Source organism: Carcharodon carcharias, chromosome 11, assembly GCF_017639515.1.
Source record: "Carcharodon carcharias isolate sCarCar2 chromosome 11, sCarCar2.pri, whole genome shotgun sequence".
In the NCBI taxonomy this organism is placed as follows: Eukaryota; Metazoa; Chordata; class Chondrichthyes; order Lamniformes; family Lamnidae; genus Carcharodon; species Carcharodon carcharias.
The window spans coordinates 28151101-28171697 of NC_054477.1; the positions used below are offsets into that span (position 1 = coordinate 28151101).

General features: G+C 43.4%; 1 protein-coding gene across 1 annotated transcript in view; it reads right to left on the reverse strand.

Annotated features, from left to right (window-relative positions):
• LOC121283860 (von Willebrand factor A domain-containing protein 3B-like) overlaps window positions 1–20597 on the reverse strand; it is a 330503-nt gene that overhangs the window by 180651 nt on the left and 129255 nt on the right. Inside the window, 2 exon segments of the mRNA XM_041198660.1 lie at window positions 10043–10161; window positions 15982–16138. Of these exon segments, the coding sequence (XP_041054594.1) occupies window positions 10043–10161; window positions 15982–16138 (276 nt within the window).

Sequence of the window (20597 nt, forward strand, 5' to 3'; positions counted from 1 at the left end):
GCATTTGGACGTGGACTGCTTCAGTATCTGAGGAGTCGCAAATGGTGCTGAACATTGTGCAATCATCAGCGAACATCCCCACTTCTGATCTTATGATGGAAGGGAGGTCATTGATGAAGCAGCTGAAGATGGTTGGGCCTAGGACACTACCCTGAGGAACTCCTGCAGTGATGTCCTGGAGCTGAAATGACTGACCTCCAACAACCACAAGCATCTTCCTTTGTGTTAAGTGTGACTCCAATCAGCAGAGAGTTTTCTCCCTGATTCCCAATGACCCCAGTTTTGCTAGGGCTCCTTGATGCCACATTCAGTCAAATGCTGCCCTGATGTCAAGAGCAGTCGCTCTCACCTCACCTTGGGCGTTCAGCTCTTTTATCCATGCTTGAACCAAGGCTGCAATGAGGTCAGGAGCTGAGTGACCCTGGCAAAACCCAAACTGGGCATCAGTGAGCAGATAATTGCTAAGCAAGTGCCGCTGGTAGCACTGTTGATGACCCCTTCCATTACTTTACTGATGATGGAGAGTAGACTGATGGGGCGGTAATTGGCCGGGTTGGATTTGTCCTGCTTTTTGTGTACTGGCCATACCTGGGCAATTTTCCAAATAGCCGGGTAGATGCCAGTGTTGTAGCTGTACTGGAACGGCTTGGCTAGGGGCGCAGCAAGTTCTGGAGCACAGGTCTTCAGTACTATTGCCGGAATGTTGTCAGGGCCCATTGCCTTCACAGTATCCAGTGCCGTTTCTTGATATCACGTGGAGTGAATCGAATTGGCTGAAGACTGGCATCTGTGATGCTGGGGACCTCCGGAGAAGGCCAAGATGGATCATTCACTCAGCACTTCTGGCTGAAGATTGTTGTGAATGCTTCAGCCTTATCTTTTGCACTGATGTGCTGGGCTCCCCCATCATTGAGGATGGGGATACTTGTGAAGCCACCTCCTCCATTGAGTTGTTTAATTGTCCACCACCATTCACAGCTGGATATGGCAGGACTGTAGAGCTTAGATCTGATCCATTGGTTGTGGAATTGCTTAGCTCTGTCCATCACTTGCTGCTTATGCTGTTTGGTACGCAAATAGTCCTGATATACAGCTTCACCAGATTGACACCTCATTTTTGGGTATACCTGGTGCTGCTCCTGGCATGCCCTCCTGCACTCTTCACTGAACCAGGGTTGATCCCCAGGCTTGATGGTAATGGTAGAGTGGGGGATATGCCAGGCCATGAGGTTACAGATTGTGTTCGAGTACAATTCTGCTGCTGCTGATGGCCCACAGTGCCTCATGGATGCCTAGTCTTGAGTTACAAGATCTGTTTGAAATCTATCCCATTTAGCACAGTGGTAGTGCTGCACAACACGATGGAGGGTGTCCTCAATGTGAAGGCGGGACTTCATCTCCACAGGACTGGGTGGTGGTCACTCCTACCAATACTGTCATGGACAGATGCAATCTGCGGCAGGCAGGTTGGTGAAGATGAGGTCAAGTATGTTTTTTCCTCTTGTTGGTTCCCTCACCACCTGCCGCAGACCCAGTCTAGCAGCTGTGTCATTTAGGACTCGGCCAGCTCGGTCAGTAGTGGTACTACCGAGCCACTCTTGGTGATGGACATTGAAGTCCCCGTCCAGGGTATATTCTGCACCCTTGCCACCCTCAGTGCTTCCTCCAAGTGATGTTCAACATGGAGGAGCACTGATTCATCAGCTGAGGCCGGGCGGTACCGTGGTAATCAGCAGGAGGTTTCCTTGCCCATGTTTGACCTGATGCCATGAGACTTCATGGGGTCCGGAGTTGATGTCGAGGACTCCCAGGGCAACTGTCTCCCGAGTGTATACCACTGTGCCATTACCTCTGCTGGGTCTGTCCTGCCAGTGGGACAGGACATACCCACGAATGGTGATGGTGGAGTGTGGAACATTATCTGTATGGTTTGATTCTGTGAGGATGACTATGTCAGGCTGTTGCTTGATTAGTCTGTGAGACAGCTCTCCCAATTTTGGCACTATCCCCCAGATGTACAGAGGACTTTGTAGGGTCCACAGCGCTGCGATTACCATTACCATTTCCGGTGTCTAGGTCAACGCTGGGTAGTCCATCCGGTTTCATTCCATGGTTTCCGGTTTCATTCCATTCTATGTCCGGTTTCATTCCTGTGCATGAGCACAGGGCACCATCTCACCTAGAGCACTAATGGGTTCACCGTGGTTACACTTTTCCCATTGTATATATCACATTTGAGCACTTCTTGACTATATTTACATACACTTGTAGATGACTTAGTGTATTTGTACACTACAGAACTCAAAAAGAATGATAACAGTATTCTTATCAGTAATAATGAGGGTGGCATGCTGAGGTCCATCTTGACTGTCGACAGGATCAAGGCTGCTTGCTGATTTGTGTTGCTACAGAAGGCTTCTTCTTCCTCCTCTGTATCACAGAAGATTCCAGTGTTCAAAGGCTCAAGCGCTGAGATGCTCCTTGTGTCTTTCATTGTCTATCCAAGCTTGACTTTAGGGGAGGCTCAGTGATCAGAATCCATGGACGGATGGTGGACACCAGGTGCATCTCAAACGTGAGTGCTTGGTGCAAGGCATTCGTCTACACAGCAATGGCACACGTTGGCCTATGTGTAGGCAACGCAGCTAGATAGGGCAGGTAAAATTGGTCATCTGCTGTGCCCACTACTTTGGTTGTATTTGCTTTCCAGATGTCACAGGATGTGCTTTGTGTGGTAGGCAGAGGTATGTGGAAGCCTGGACTGTGGCATGTGGCGCTACTTCAGAAAGAGGGCTATTGGCCAGAATGAATAGTATACAAGTTCTTTCAAAGAGCTGTTGTTGCACATTTATGGGCTCTGCATGTGCAGGATGCCTTATCTGCATGTATACTACAACAGACAAGCCTATCAGCATGTAAACGGTTTGAAGTCTGACATTGTGTCACTCTCAGATTGTGGGCATGGTTTGATTATGGACAATTTGGTGGCATAAACTCCTCATTTACAGTCATTGGGGCTCATGTTCAGGTTAATGCTGTGAATGCCTTATTACCATGTGTGTTTACAGTATGATGAGGTCCATGGTAATGATGGGGAGAGTTTCAGCCATAAGAATGTGACTGAGTCAAACTCATTGATGTTTCTTCTCTCCCTTGTGGGGAATCCCTTGAATAACTGTGGAGCCAATGTTATTTTAGGTGTAAGGATGCCAGCAGAGACTGGCACGTGACAATTGTGATACTGGGGGACCTTATGAGAATCTTAGGGCCCGCCTGGCAATGACTGCCTTCTGCACAGAGTCAGCCCTGGCTACATGGCCATGCCTCCCAGCTGCCTCCTCATCCTCATCCATTCCAGAATCTTCTCCTCATTTTCCTCCTCCTCAAGAGGCTGGAGCTCTGCCCATGGCATCGTCGTCATCGATTTGTAAGCCTCTCCACTGCGCAATGTTATGCAGCGTGCAGCACACCTCTACTATTCTTGGTACCCTTGCTGGGGCATATTGCAGAGCTCCGCCTCAGCGATTGAGGCATCTGAATTGCATCTTTTAAGTGCCAACGACCTGCTCAATGGTACTCATTGTGACGGCATGGCTACTGTTGCAGTCGCATTCTGTGTTGTTTGGGGGCTCCAAAGGGGGTTATTATCAGGTTCTTAAGGGGTAGCCTTTGTCCCCTAGAAGCCAACAATGGATCTGCGAACATGGCTGAAATAGTCAAGGGAGTTGGGAACTCCTTAGTACGAAGGAGTCGTGACAGCTACCGGGGAACAATGCATATACTTGAAGACCTTGTTGTAGTCACAAACCACTTGATCGCTGAATGGGTGGAAGGACTTTCGACTGACGAAGATGTTTGCGTGTTGACATGGAGCCTTTATGGCAACATGGGTGCAACCAATAACACCCTGTGCCCGAGGGAAGCCTGTTAATTGGATAAAAGGCCTGCATCTGAGGGAAATTAATGTGATCCCCGACATGAGCAAACAAGGCATTAGCCTTAAAGTAGCTGTGTGCTGCTAACTGGATATACCAAACAGGTCTCCTGATTGATCCCTGCAAAGATCCGGAGGCTTGGAAGCTTTGAGCAGCACTTACCTTCACAGCTAGAGGCAGGACTTGGGGGGGGGGTCAATGGGTTGTGGCTCGAGTTGCTGCTGGACCATGTGACCGGCAAGCCTCAGTTTCCTTCAACACTAGGATGTCCTAGGTCTGTACACTCTTCCCACAGGTTAGTACCTGATTCTCCTGCTTCTCCCCCTCCTCCTCCCTCGTGTGCATGGCACTGCCTCTTCCACCCTCCTTCTGGCCTCCAGCTGCTTATGGTGATTGGCTTCTAAGACATCTATGTGCGAGGGTGCCATGTCCATCTCCTATGTTCCTTCACAAGAAGTGTAATGCACTCTTCTCCAGCACAAAGTTATTCCTGGCACCTGGGGTGCACAAGTCAGTAGGGACAAAAACAATTGCCCTGCAATTCCAGGACCCCCGCCCTCCTACTCCCTCAGGTTAAGGAAGACGGTTGGGCCTTGTTTTGTGCATTTCTGCAGCTACGAATAAAAATTTTAAGCGAAAGTCCACAAGAGTACCCCACCGCATCAAAGGATCCTCTAGCAATCCAAAGAAATACAGCAAGTTCCGACCTGCTCTTACCAGCTCTACTCTGCACACTTCAGGTTCCACACTCCTAGGCTACCAAAATCCCACTTCAGTGGAGGCACCTGATGATTTAAATGGTAAACCATGCTTGCCCAAAAACCACCCCACCTCTGGGGAAATGGAAAGTGCCATGTTTGGGGTGGGACTTAGGATTTTCAGGCAGTTTCACTATTTTGGCTATTGCAGAGAGGCTCTCCATCATGACAAAAGTCCGGGCCTCAGAGTGATATTAAGTTTCCCAAGACAAGCAATTTTTTAAAACATTATGTTAAGTGTTAAGAAACATGCAATTATGTTTTAAAACATCAGAGGATGCTCAGACTCTTTTACTATGATTAGATTTGGTCTGCTGCAATTCAAACAGCAGGTCTGAGCACCACATTAACAGGAACGAGGCTTGTCATTTTAAAAAGGCAACGTTAACGCAAAATTGGAAATACCACTTTGCCCTCATGCTGACTTCCTTCGAGAGAAGAGGAATTTCACACCACAATAAGACAAGGCAGTAGTAAAAATAAGCAGGTGTGCAAATAGTGTGCTAACTTAATGTACATTTTTTCCAAATCATCATATTGCTTTTTTTGTTCAGGAATAAAAAGTGCAGCTGAATTATTTTGCAAATGTATTTGAATGGCTGCATTTTAATTATGTTTAAGTTCAAGCCCTTCAGTCATCCTGTAAATGTTACAAGTTTCACACTGACCCTTTGCTTTATTTGACAGGTTAGGTTTCTACGTGGCTACACTAGCTTTTCTCTTGTCCTCAGGCAGCTCATGAAGCCACTCTATTTACAGAACTTCAGCAGCAAAGTTCAGAGCTGCTCGAAAGCAGTATAGTTAATGCATTAGACATTATAAATATATGTGGTCAACTGGGAATCCAGAAGTGGCTAATTTCCTTTTTGATGAACAAGTTAAACAATGAACACTAGACCACATCTTGGGGGTATGTGATCTCCAAACATTTGCCATGTATATATGTGGTACTTTAAACTTTTGTGTGTTTGTTGGTAAGATGAAAAACAGAATGCGCAAATACATTTTGATCACTTGGACTGTTTTACTTCAGTGAATGACATTGGATGTTTGTTCAGTAGATATATCCATGATGTGCATTTACCTCTATTGTGTGAGTGTATTAAGGTGCTTTCTACTAAAGTTAGTGCATGTGGCTAAAACACCATCGCCATAGCCATGATTTCTATTGGGCAATACTGCAATAAAGGAAAGGCTTGCATCCACACAGAACGGGACGTAGTCAGAATAGATAGAATGGACAGAAGTGTTCAGACGAGGCCGGCAAGTGGAAGGTTGGTCAGGAAACAAGGAGCATGCAAGCAGCCGGGCACAGAATTATTTGGAATGATTGGACAAATGGCCAAGCAGATCAGAATGTACTAGAGGTAGATGGTCCAAGGAGGACATGAGCTGGGTGAATTGGCCCAGGAAAGTGAGTAGACAAGCAAAGAAACATCAAGGGGAGTGGAACTTTACACTCGAGTCAGTACTTGAGGCCAAAGGCAGGGCCTGCCAAAAAATGACTGCATGTGGGTCAGGGGAGTTGGGAACACCTATGATAGGAAAGACTCTAAAGGCCGATGGCAAGTTCAAGGGAGCCAGGAGGACTTTCAAAGGGTTGAGTCAGGTCATTGAAAGGATCACAAGAAGTGGGTTGTGTCAGGCCAGATCTGGAAATAGAACAAAAGGCCTCACATATAATGCACATTCAGGTGTGGATAATTCATTAAAATTCCTCTGTGAAAAGGCCGTATTTGACCCAGTGTGGCATCAAGGAGCCTTAGCAAAACTGGAGTCAATGGAGATAGGGGGAAAACTCTCCGCTGGTTGGAGTCATACTTAGCACAAAGGAAGATGTTTGTGGTCATCTCAGCTCCAGGACATCACTGCAGGAGTTCCTCAAGGTAGTTTCCTCAGCCCAACCATCTTCAGCTCCTTCATCAATGACCTTCCTTCCATCATGAGGTCAGAAATGGGGATGTTCGTTGATGATTGCACAATGTTCAACACCATTTGCAACTCCTCAGATACTGAACAGTCCATGTCCAAATGCAGCAAGACCTGGACAACATTCAGGCTCGAGCTGACAAGTGGTAAGTAACATTCACGCTACACAAGTGTCAGGCAATGACCATCTCCAACAAGAGAGAGTCCAACCATTGCCCCTTGACATTCAAAGGAATTACCATTGCTGAATCCCCCAGTATCAACATCCTGGGGGGTTACTATTGACCAGAAACTGAACTGGGCTAGCCATATAAATACTGTGGCTACAAGAGCAGGTCAGAGTCTAGGAATTCTATGGTGAGTAACTCACCTCCTGACTCCCCAAAGCCTGTCCACCATCTACAAGGCACAAATCAGGAGTGTAATGGAATACTCTCCTTGACTGGATGAGTGCAGCTTCAATAACACTCAAGAACCATATCACCATCCAGGAGAAAGTAGCTCAATTGATTGGCACCACATCCACAAAACTTCACTCCCTCCACCACCGACTCACAGTGGCAGCAGTGTGTACCATCTAGAAGATCCACTGTAGAAACATACCAAGGCTTCTCAGACAGCCCCTTCAAAAACCATGACCACTACCATCTAGAAGGACAAGGGCAACAGGTACATGGGAACACCACCACCTTGATGTTTCCCCCCAAACTATTCACCATCCTGACTTGGAAATATGTCAATTTTCCTTTACTGTTGCTGGGTCAAAATCCTGTAACTCCCTCTCTAACAGCACTGTGGATGTACCTACACTACACTGACTGCAGAGGTCCAAGAAGGCAGCTCACTACCACCTTCTCAAGGGCAATTTGGGATGGGCAATAAATGCTGACCTAGCCAGTGATGCACATCCCATGTGTGAACAAAAAAAAGGGTTCAAACCCAAAACCTTTAATTGGCTGTTCTCTCCACATGCTGCCTGACATGTTCAATGTTTCCAGCATTTTCTGTTGGAGTTTATTTATACTTGCATCCACTGCTCACTGTCAAATGTTAAATAGGCTGTTTATATAAATTTCATTTGAGGAACACTATCATAAATCCCTTCAATCTTCTTTTCACCAGTGAAAATAAATTTAATGACTGGAATATTTTCATGACCATTTGTCATGCAGCGAGGTTGTGGTACAACGATTTTAGTTATGATGCCCTTTAGATGACATCCATATGCCGAGTTTAGCAAGCTGCACCTTGGACATGTGCCCTACTGGAGTACAGGTATGCTTGGAAAGCAAGGAAAGAGCTATACAGTTGTTTGGGCTTGGCATAGGCCAGCAATAAATGTTGCAACAGACTGGCATCATACGTACTTCACCACTTATCTGGTAAACGGTACTGTGGGGTGCCCTTACCTACATAGCTTTGTTCAGGTCTGTCACCTTCTTCTAGATCCATTCCCAAGTAGTGTGAAGATTGCTGGTAATAGTTGCCACCACTTTCCAGGCATATAGCTCCGCCAAACCGAACCGGACAGCCTACCTCACACCCATCTGAAGCAGCAGCTCCCCCATTTCATCAGCTATCAGATGGGATTTGTGTGCTCCACTGCTCTGTCACTTACCCACAACCTATTTTACCGACTTCATGTTGATTTCCTTATACACAGCTTTGTTTAAAACAAGCAATTATTTTGCTCCACCCTGTCTTTGGAAAGGCTGCAAACTATTATAATCCCTTTAAACCAGAATTGCAACCATTTAAGGCTGATTGCATGCCAGATTTTCTAATCCTCCACCTTTTAATGTGCTCACAGCAGCAAGCCAGAGGCCTGATGTGCATATTAAATGAGGGTCAACCATGGGAAGTTCAACAGGGCACAATTTATGTAAGCATGGAATTTGCCATATTTCAATCTTACTGTTTCAGTAATATCACATTTTGTGTCCAAGTGTGACCAAAATAATGCCTGGGCAGAATATTGAGCTCAGTGACCGGGCACACGCCCAACTCGGCCGAGCGTAAAATGACGCTTGATGACATCAGGCGAGTAGTCCCGCAATATTTTGTTTGGCTCGTGCCCGCCAACAGTTAAAAGGCCTATTAAGGCCATTACCAAGGTAATTAATTTCAAATTTACGCTGCCCATCCAGCCTTATGGTTGGTGTGCAGGCGATAAAACCAGCAGCCTTTGCACTTTTTAGGAAACCTCATCCACGGGCGGGATAAGGTTTCCTAAAGCAAATAAAAACAAAATTAAAATTTCACACTTGAATTCAAAACATGCCCCTGCTCATGTGACAGAGTCACATGAGGGGACATGTTTTATGACATTTTTATTCTCATTATTTTTTTTAAACAGCGCTTCATCTCCCTGAGGCAGCTCTGTGCCTCGGGGAGATTGAAGCGCTTTTTCGTGCATATGTGCAAAGTTCACGCTAGGCCTGCTCACCCTCCTCCCCCTGCCTGCACAAGCAGCGCTGCCGCTCGCATTCCACACTGGGTGGGCCTTAATTGGCCCGCCCGTGTAAAATTGCGGTGTGGGGTGCTGATCGTAGTCGGCTTCTCAACCACCCCCGCCCACCCCTGCCGAGCACCTCCACCAAGGGCAAAATTCTGCCCCAAGAAAGGATAGTGATAAAGCTTCATGGAGAGCAATCAAAATGACTCCAAATGTTAAATTCTCAGAGGTATGAAGCAAGGTAAAGGAAGTTCAATCCAATTTGCATTAAAAAATAAATTGCAGAAATTTAAACAAAAGAACTAGGTTCCTTAAACTGCACATTTATTTTACATAAATTAATGAAGAAGAAATAAAAACAGAACTATGATTATAAACTGAGAAAGCTCTGGACTAAACATACATTTGCTTAAGTGGTGGTGGAGTTGTGGTATTGTCACTGGCCTGGTAATCTAGAGACCCAGGGTAATGCTCTGGGGATCTGGGTTCATATCCCACCATGGCAGATTGTGGAATTTGAATTAAATAAAAATTGGGAACTGATGATGACCATGAAACCATTGCCAATTGTTGTAAAAACCCATTTGGTTCACTAATGCCCTTTAGAGAAGGAAATCTGCCATCCTTACCTGGTCTGGCCTACATGTGACTCCAAGCCCACAGCAATGTGGTTGACTCTTAAATGCCCCCTGAACAAGGCAATTAGGGGTGGGCAATAAATGCTGGCCTAGTCACTGATGCCCACATCCCATGAATAATAGGAATTACTTCTTAATTTTCAATAACAGATTCCCACTTAGTAACTGGAACTGCTGATGGAAGTTGAGAAAGTCAACAAAGAATTGGATGGATTGTTGATTCAATGAAGAACAGAACAATCTACATGGTACATTGAACAGTCCTTCCTACGCTCATTTTGCTGCTATTTTATGGAAATACTAGCATCTCGCTGACTGACTGCTTACTTTTCACAGGACTGGATAGCTTGGAAGAGCCTTTGTTTGTAGTTTTCCAGGTTCACACCCAATGGATTAATCAATGTAATCTGCTTCTTGCTGTTGCTCACATGAGCTAATGGTAAAACCTGGATTAAAACAGAACTAATATCAGACTGAAATATAGCAAAATATTATTTATTATTTTAAAAGTAATATCAACTGAAAAGGGTCAGTTCAGTTTTATTCTCATTTTTTCTTGCGTTTTTAATATAAAAATACACATAGGTGATCTACTGTGGTGATGCTGGCAGACACAATTCCGAGAAATAAATTTTCTTGATCACTGTTTACTTCAGCCTCAGATCCCAATTTACATTTGTTCTGACTGTACTCTCTTTAGCCCTCAATGCCCTTGAGGGAAGGAAATCTGCCATCCTTACCCAGTCTGACTTACATGTGACTCCAGACCCATAGCAATGTGGTTGACTCTAAACTGCCCTCTGAAATGCATAGCAGGCCACTCAGCTCAAGGGCAATAGGGATGGACAAAAATATTGGTCTTGCCAGTTATGCCCACATATCATGAAAGAATAAAGAAAGAAATGCACATGATCTTCGATCTTACTCATTTTTATAACTTTACTCACTTTTCTAAACAATGTAGGCATGCAAAAGACTAAAACTAAAACTAGGAAGACAAAAGTAACACCAGAGCTACCAAGGGTTTGACATGGTGTCTGCCCTAATTCATTATAATTACTCAAAAGGTCCTCTACAGGTGGGGGGCTCTGGCTCACTTCAATGCGGCCCCAGTGATCTCTGGTTAGCCCATCACCAGTGGCTGCTGTTGGTCTCCATTGGCCTCAGGATTCAATGTGAATCTCTAACTCATCCACAGCCTTTAAAATGCAATCCCCACTGGACTGACTTCAGTAAACTTGGATGAGAGTTCATCTCTGAAAACTAAAAGGATGCGATTACATTATTCCCATAGAATCACACATACACTGGAAAAGCAAAAGTATTGGATTTTCACAGAGTGGGGAAAACTCCACTGACCTGTACAAATGATGTCCAGGGCCAGATGCCAGGATTCCTGGCCCCATTCCCAGCACCCCAATTTTTACTAGCATGGGATAAGGGTGCAGGCTGGTGTAGATTGTAAGCTTGCACCCTGCACTCCCAACCTGGCCAGCTCCATTGCAGGGGTAGGCATCTCCTAAACCCTGCATTTTTCATGGAGTTGGGCCAGTTTTTGAAGGCTTTGTCATTCACGGCCTCTCAGAGAATTATAGTCTGGATGGAGCAACATTTGAAAAGTAAGTTAAAAAGGTCTTACCTATACCCCTCATGCTAAGCCATGCCCCTGCACACACCCTCCATGGCCTCTCATACCATCCATGCCAAGTTATGCCCCTTTAAGAGCCCAGGCATCCATTAGTCTGTTAAAACAGCTAGTCCCCAGGGAAAACATTGCTTGATTAACAGCTCTTTCTCTGTGATGTATTTCTCAATTGAGTAAAGTTTATTTACTTAAGACAAAAAGGTATAAAATGTTTGCACTTTCTGCAACTGATAGTTTAAAGGGACCAGATGATTGACACTTTCATAGGGCTGTAGTAACAGCATTTCTTTTAAGAAAGTAAGAAGTTATGAATGAATAATGCTTTTTAAAGCTTTTCCATCCATGTTATTGCCACAGGATTCATTAGTTCTGTACAAAGTGCATACTGGTGGGCAAGGACGTGCCATAGGTTGGAATGGAAGGTATGAGGGGCCAAGAGGTCTGGGTAGGAGGCATGAGTGAGGCATGGGAAATGTGAGGGGAGCGTTAGGGGTGAGGGCTAGAGGATTAGGGCTAGAGGGCTGTTTTTGATTTCATTTATTTTATTGTAACTGGGACTGTGGCTGCCTCTGAACTCTTTCCAGAGGGCAATGGGCCTGACCCCTGTTAACACTAACCACACCGCCCCCACCCCCCCCCCCGAGTGAGAATTCTGCCTGTGCAGGCACTTTCTCCTGAGGCAGGTGGGTCAGGCCTAGAAATTTCCCAACTCCCTCTATCCATCCGAAGGATGAAAATCCGGCCCATAATGTTGATTGCCACATAAATAGAGTTAACTACACAGTTCCAGGGGTAAGGATAGCTTTTCCAAATATAATTTTGTGACTTTACAAACTAATATTGTAACCTGATATTTACTGTAAAACGTTTTTCCATGTTGTTTATTCTGCATGGGCAATTGTTAAACAAAAAATAATTATATAATATTGACCATACAGTTCTCATTCTGAGGTTACAGCGTTCATAAGGCTAAAACATTTGGTCGTCATCAAGGTAACCTAACTCATAGTTTCAGGCTTCATGACTTAGTTTTGGTGAATAGAAAGTTTTTTTCTCATAAGTTGATTTTAACTGCAAAGACTGAGTACAAAATCCATGATAACACTTCAGTGCAGCACCGAGGGAGTGCTGCTTTGTTGGAGATGAGATGTTCAGGTGGAGGTAAAGGTTCCCATATGACTATTCAAGAAAGAGAAGGGAAATTCTCCTGTTGTACCCCAGCTGTCACCACAAAAAATAGAACAACTGGTCATTTATCTCATTGGTATTTGTGGGGACTTGGTGAGCACAAATTGCCATGTTTGCTTCCATAACAAAGGCTACACTTCAAAGGTAACGTATTGGCCCAAAATACTTCAGGTTGTACTTAGGATATGATGGGCAAGTACACAGCAATCTAGTGCACTTTGTAGAATTGTATATGCTCATTAATGACTCCGAATGTCCCTATTTACCATTTGCCTACCCTCCCTTTGCAATGGTCAAATACCTCACTCCTGCTCATTCTGACTCTAAGTTTGAGCAACTTAAATGCAGAGAAAATGATGAAAGTGAATGTGCAGCATTCTCGTGTAGGCAGTAAAATCAAGCAAGTTTTTTTTTTAATTGAAGGCAGTAATAAGCTTCTTCATCTAGCTTCAAGGGTTTTTTTTAATGGAAATTCACTTTAATTGTCTGAAAAGAACTATGGAGGAAAATTATTCCTGTCCTTAAATGCAGCATCATTTTTAATTCATTAATGAAGATTCCTCATGGTTGCTATTTGCTGTTAAACCTTAAATCCATTAAAAAATATATTAAGAACATTGCTGGAAATGTAGATGAAAAAGCCATACTTAAAATGCTGCTAATAAAGTTGTTCTTCTCCACTATTAATGCTTTCTTCCCTCAGGAAGATTATCATAAACAAAGATCTTTATTTTAATTAGCATAAGACTTTTCTTCTGCACTGCTCATTTTAGATCAGCTCTTAAGATTTCCATTCACGCACATATAATGGTACATTCATTCATCTCGATAATGAAAAGCTGTTTCAGTGACTTGCTTTGTTCTCCTTTGCTCCTGAAGAGTTTGGGTTAAATTTTGTTTCAGCAGGTACATGCTGAGCACAAAGAACGTGCTCCATACCCACGGAGCAGCATGTCAAATTTCACCACATGGATGGAGTTGACAAAATACCGAGTTATCACTAATGGCTTCCTATGTGCCCATACAGACAGTGTATTCCTGCTAATTCTTTGGCACCATTAGTTGCTCCTCCTCGCTAGCACACTAGAGACTTATTCAATACAACCTGCTCCAGGTGGCTATCTCCATCCTCCAGGGTGTGCCCTACCGTTTTGGCGCTAACAAATGTGAGTGTGAGTAACATTGGAGGATGCTCAGAGGTGCTGGCTCATTCTGGGCTACTGGCAGGCCATTGTTCTAGAGGTACATTAACATAAGGTGAACATATGTTACTATACTGGATCATGGACACTTCTCTAAAATCAGTTTCCACTGCATGCTGTTCTCTCCGCTGTTTCGCGGGTTCTGCATCTGCCTGAGTGTCAGTGAATGAGGAGGTGAGAAGACGTAGCAAAAGCAAATGGTATTGGCTCTGAGTCTGAGCGAGGCGAGTTTCAACCTTCTCTAACTCCCTCTTTGATTCTGTAGGCAACAATATTAATAACAATAATGCCGCCTTAAATTCAATGCCTCCTTTAATGTTCAAGAACTCCCCAACAGAGGCTAAATATGAGCCAAAAAAAAGCTAAATATGAGGAGGTGTGACCAATAGTTTGGTCAGAGGCAGGTCTTAATAAAGGTTTTAAAAACGGTGATGGAGGTAGAGAGGTAGAGTAATTTAAGGAGAGAGGAAGCATAGAGCCTAGACTGCTGAAGACAGTTGCCAATGGTGGCGGTGTGCACAAGAGATCAGAGTCAGAAAAACGAAGAGTTCTGGAGGGTGTTACAACTAAAAGAGGTTACAGAGATAGGGTGAAGTCATGAAGAAATTTAAGCACAGATATCAGAATTTTAAATGTGGGGTGGTGAGTGACCTGCCACTGGAATAGTCAAGTTTGGAGGTGACCAAGGCACGAATGAGAGTTTAGCTGAGGCGAGGGCAGAGGTTCATACAGACAGAAGTAGATGTCTTTGTGATGGAAAATACATATGGGATCAGAAGCTCAGTTAGCATATTGGATGGTGGAACTAATGAACAAGTCTGATTTAACCTAAGACAGTGCTTGGGAAGAGGGACGGAATCAGAAGCAACGGTATGGAATTTGTGGTGGGGCCAAAGACATAGATTTTTCAATCTTATATTGCAGTCTGCCAGATCAGAGAGAAAAAAGATTGGGAAAGTCCCCTGCTCCATTATAACTTCCCACCTTTCCTAGTTTCCAGTCCAAATCTCAGTCTTCCACAGGAACATTCATGGCACAAAGATTTCTCCAGAAACTTCTGGCAAGTAGACAAGGTTTATCAGCTTACCTGAATTAAAATTCCTAATGTCAAGCACCGGAAGTGACAAGATAGAAAGATAATACGATTGTAAGACAAGAGATCACATGCAATAAGAAGGGAAAATTTATTTTTCTCTCTCTTTCAGACAAAACGAACATAGGTAGAAATGGGACAAAAAGCATGAGAAAAAGACAAGATGAGCCAGAGAGGGAAACGAGAGGTGATGAAAACCAAAGGAAATAACCAAAACAGAAATTGAAGGGTAATTATAATGAAGTCATGTTCAAACATGGCGTGCCACAGACTGGTAGCACATGGGTTTCTGCCAGTGCATAGCTCCATGATCAAAACCTAATCTCAACAGTGATGTCAGGGAAAAAGCAAGCAGAAAAAAGAATAGAAACTTCATACCTCAGCACCAGTTATGACCAAAATGTGCACTTGAGTTTTAACTTAAAGTCTAACTCAAGGATGTATAAATATTGGACTTCAGGTGCTATCTGGTGATGAAGAAGTGATGTTTCTGTTCTTGTAGTGTAGTCAAACATTGATTTTATCATTAAGTATTTTTAATAAAGAGTGGTATCAAAACAGTGTTCCAAAAATGACATAGAAGAGTGGTGAAGTGGAGTTTACTTCTATGATTTGCCACATGGACTTTAATGGTCTCAACCAATGAGAGTAGAAACACTAGAGGATGAATTTCCCATGTCAATCAGACCTGCAACCTGCTAATGAACAATTTGAATACCTGCATCTCCACAGTCTTGTATCTAGCATTTCAGACCTTACTCTTCACACATTAAACATCAAAATGTCACATCTTATTATGGATACACATTTAAAGACAGTAACTTCTTCTGTTTTTTTTCTGACCTCGATAACCTGGCCTCTCCTCAAAGGTAGGGACCAGGACTGCCCAACTACAACCATTTCCCAGTAATTGCCTCTATCCACCTATTTAAACACTTCTGCGTATAATATATCCAAACACTGCTCCAAAACGATAGGCCAGATTAAACACATTTTAGCGACTGAGTATCAGATCTGTGTGTGCGAACTTGGAATGTGCAGGAGGAACACCACAAGAGATCAACTATATAGAATATAATCTCCATATTTTCCTCAACAGTTCAGAAATTCTATGTAAATGGGAGAAGAGAGTTCTCACCTCATCAAACACTCTGGATACAATATGTTTGTCTAAGATTGGGACATACTTTGCAGTTTGAGCAACAGCAGTCGGCGCAAGTGCATCCATTATGGTGAGTTTCTTTGCAATCAAACTATTTGTCTTGAGCCAGTGAGCTGAAGAAATATCCAGAGAGCTGTAAATAGATCAGTAAAGAATGTTTCATGAGAAACCATAAACAGAGGGCTTGGCATTCAATAACTACTCAATACTCAAATACTACAAATTTATTTTGAAAATAGTTTTATAACCAACTGAGCATTTTACACTTACATAATAAATCAGCTCAGGTAGAGTACAGTTAAACAATTCTTTTCCAGGAAGGTCCCTGTATTTGCCAACCAGTTATTTTTCTCTTAGCAGGACTAGCTAATTGCCTAAGTGATACAATCTACAGAAAAAATGAAACAAGGGGCAGAATTTAGCCCTTGGTTGGCGGGCGGGTCCCACCGGCTCGGCGGCGGGTGGACAGCCAACCCCTGCCACCGAAACGGGGCCTCCCGCCATTTGGAGTGGGCGGGCCAATTAAGGCCTGCCCGACAGGAAGTGCTATGCGCTTCCTGTGCGGGGGGGGTGGAGGGATTCCCCAACTGTTAAAATGCACTCTTTTGCGCATGCGTGTGAAAGAGCGCACTGCTCCCTGAGGCAAAGTCCTGTCTCAGGAAGTCTAGTGAAAGGTAAGTCAAAAAATAGAGACATTTTAAAATTATTAACATGTCCCCCTCACGTGACAATGTCACACAAGATGGGACATGTTGATAACAAACTCATAAAATTTATTAAATTTTTACAAAACGGTAATAAAACTTCATCCTGCCAGTGGACGAAATTTCATTAATAATCTACAGGCCACTGGGGCTCCTGGCCTGCCCGCCAGCCTTAAGGTTGGCCAGGCAGGGCATTTAACTATCTTGATGAGCCTGTCAATGGCCTTAATTGGCCATTGAATAGGTCGGCGGGCGGACAGCTGATTTCACTGTCCGCCCGCTTTCCTTAAGATTTAAATGGCCCGGGATGACATCAGGTATTGCTCCCGACATCATCCCGCATCTTTTTCCCCTCGGCGAGCAGGCCCCACCCCCAAATCGCCAAGGGGAAAATCCTGGCCAAGGAATTCACTAGGCAATCCCTCCAAGGCATTTGAGCCACTCCTATAATACTACCCAAGTTCTGCAGTACTGGTTCCCTGGCCCAATGACTAAGGAGGTACATCTACAAATAGAATATCAGCTGAGTGAGATTGTGACGGAAAGTTTAGATTTGGAATTTTAATCCAAAATCAGAGGTTGTAATAAAAACTATAGTGATGAAATACAATTTGCAAAACAAGCATAAGTGGCCAAAGGGAAAAGCTGTAGCCAATCCATAAAACAAAAGAATGGGAGTAATTTTGACTGATGGTTATAGTGTAAGATGCGGATTTAGATTTAGATGTCTGCTAAATATCTTTCCCCTGGCACTCTTTCGAAAAAGAGTGAGAGAGTTATTCCCGGTGTCCTGGCCAATATTTATCCGTCAATCAATATCACAAAAAACAAGATTATCTGGCCATTATCACATTGCAGTTTGTGAGAGTATTCTGTGCACATGTTGGCTGCCACACTTCTTTCATTACAACACTTCAAAACTACACTTTGAAGTGATTACACTTCAAAAGTACTTAATTGGCTGTAAAGCACGTCCGGTAATCATGAAAAGCAATATATTAGTGCAAGTCTTTATTTTTTTCCCCCAGCTTTTAATTCCTAGTGAAATCAGTGCAAATGAAAATTGGGATGGATGAGCAACGGGCAGCTGATCCAGTGTCACTTGTTTTACAGCAGCACTCCAAGTCAAAACTGTCCCCATTGTGTTCACTCCAGAAGGTAACTGGATTAAGGGAGCAGTACAACTTGAGCTTGTTGACACACCAGCTACACATGTTTTCCTTTGAATTTGGACAAATATAAACATTTTTATAAAAAATATAATAATGGGTAAGGGAAGTGATTCCCTGGAGGTGGAATATGTTGGGCACTTAGGTGAAGGAAAATGCTAAGGAACATTTTCAGAATGAAACAAGAAAATGTCTGCTTCTCTCTAACTCAGAATCTGAGAAGAGATGGGAAAGGAAGCTTTTCCCAATGTTAAAGGTAGAAGTAACTTATCTGAACTGGGGAGGGAAAGTTGGAATATTTTCCCTTAGTACTTTTATTTCACTACTCCAAAATGCATTAATTTGTGGATCATTTGTTGTAAACAACTGCTGTACTGTTCTTTTTATTTCACAGGAACATAGGAAATAGGAGTAGGAGTAGACCATTCGGCCCCTCAATCCAGCTCCGCCATTGTTATGATCCCCAGCTGAGGATACCACTAGACAGGCCTGAGCCCAGGGTGGAACCCAGCTTGATAGATCCTAACTTTTATTTATTTGTTTAGATACGTGGAGAGTGGCCACTGAATAGAGTCACTAGAGTCAGCTAATTAACTTTTAACAAAAGAATAAAACATTTATTAAGCTAGAAGAGATGAACTATATTACAATTATCCTTCACCCACAACACTGCATTTATAGATATATACAGATTTATAAGGATAACACCAGTTGCAAAAGCTATCTTGTACTCTAATGTTCACGGTACGTACACCAATGTAAACCAATAGGCACCCTGTGGTCAGACGCACCACACTCTGAAAACAAGTGACAGATGCCACCTCAATCAGATGCTATGAATATCTCATTAACTCCCCCCAGATGTTTGTCACACCGTGAGCCAACCAGTCTCACTGAACTCCATCCTTCACAGAAGGGTTTCCAATCTCAATCTAGCTTTGGAATCTGCTCCCAAACTGATGCTTTCTCTCAGACACCTTCTGCAAGGGTTCACCTCCAGAGTTTTGAACTCTCCTTTGACGTTCTTTTCCCCTGGGGCACCACATGCATTCAAGATTTCTTCCAAGCACTCTCTCTCTCACTGACTCAGCTGTCAACAGTACACCACTGCTTCACACGTCCATAGCAAAGAGCTCCAGACCTTCAGTTGTCTCTTTGGATCTTCTTGCCTCTTGCAAGCTTTTCTCCCTTTAAATCTGCTTTCTGCAGCATTTGTCCCTTTAAATCTGAAGCTTGGAGCCTTTCTCTCTGCCCTTCACTCTTAATTTCAATTAACAGGGCCTTTTCCAGATTCCTGTCCTTCCTTTGACTAGAAGGTCTGCTTGAGACATTCTCCCGTTCCTGTTTCACTCCTTTGGCCTTGGGACTTCTTGGTTCTTTTAGGAAAGCTGCTCTCATGCTGCAGTTCCTCTCCCAGTGCCTAGTATCCCTGGAATCCTGGCTTCAAACTCAAAACTGCTGTTTCTTTAGTTTTTCTGTGTGTCTATGGGAGGGGCCTGCCTCTCTAGACCCCTGTTGTTTGGCAACAGCATTGTTTTTTTCTACTGTTGTTTGTTAACTTAGCTGCAACAGTCTTAATACTCTCATTAGAAATTCAGGCACCTTTTAAAATGAAGCTAAAACTCAATTTGACCTTTTCTTAATACACAAATGCAGAAATGCAAATCAAACTTAAACTTTAAAGCTAAAACTCATTCCTAACACCCACAAATACCAATATAACTTACTTAAACTATCACTATTTCCTAACATCATTCAACAAGATCATAGCTGATCTTCTACCTCAACTTCATTTTCCCACACTATCTCCATCCCATGATGTCTTTACTATCTAGAAAATTATCTATCTCAGTCTTGAACATATTCAATGACTAAGCTTCCACAGGCTTCAGGGGTAGAGTATTCCAAAGATTTACCACCCTCTGAGTGAAGAAATTCTTCCCCATTTCAGTCCTAAATGGCCTACCTCTTGTTCTGAGACTGTGACCCCTGGTTCTAGATGCCCCAGCCAGGGAAAAATATCTTTCCTGCATCTACCTTGTCGAACACTGCAAGAGTTTTGTATGTTTTAATGAGATCACCTCTCATGCTTCTAAACTCCAGAGAATATAGGCACAGTCCCCTTGATCTCTCCTCATAGGACAATCCCGCCATCCCAGGGATCAGTATGGTGAACCTTTATCGCGCTCCCTCTAAGGCAAGTTTTTCCTTCCTTAGGTAAGGAGACCAAAACTGTACACAATACTCCAGGTGCGGTCTCACCAAGGCTCTGCACTATTGAAGCAAGACTTTTTTACTCCTGTACTCAAATCCTCTTGCAATAAAAGTCAACATACCATTTGCCTTCCTAATTGCTTGCCACACCTGCATGTTAGCTTTTAGTGACTTATAAACAAGAACATCCCAGGTCCCTTTGGACATCAACACTTTCCAATCTCTCACCATTTAAAAAATATCCTTCATTTCTGTTTTTCCAACCAAAGTGGACAACATCACATTTTTCCACATTATAATCCATCCGCCATTTCTTGGCTACTCACTTAGCCGCTTCAGTTTCTGATTAGTCCAATATGCATCTCAAATATTTTCTAATTTTAATACCGCATTCAAAAAAATTTATGATATTTGCTTCTGAAGAACTGCCACATTCATTCTGCTTCCCGTTTTAATGCTGCTTGAATTTTGCTCTCGCCCATGCTTGGATTTTTAAAAATTAATT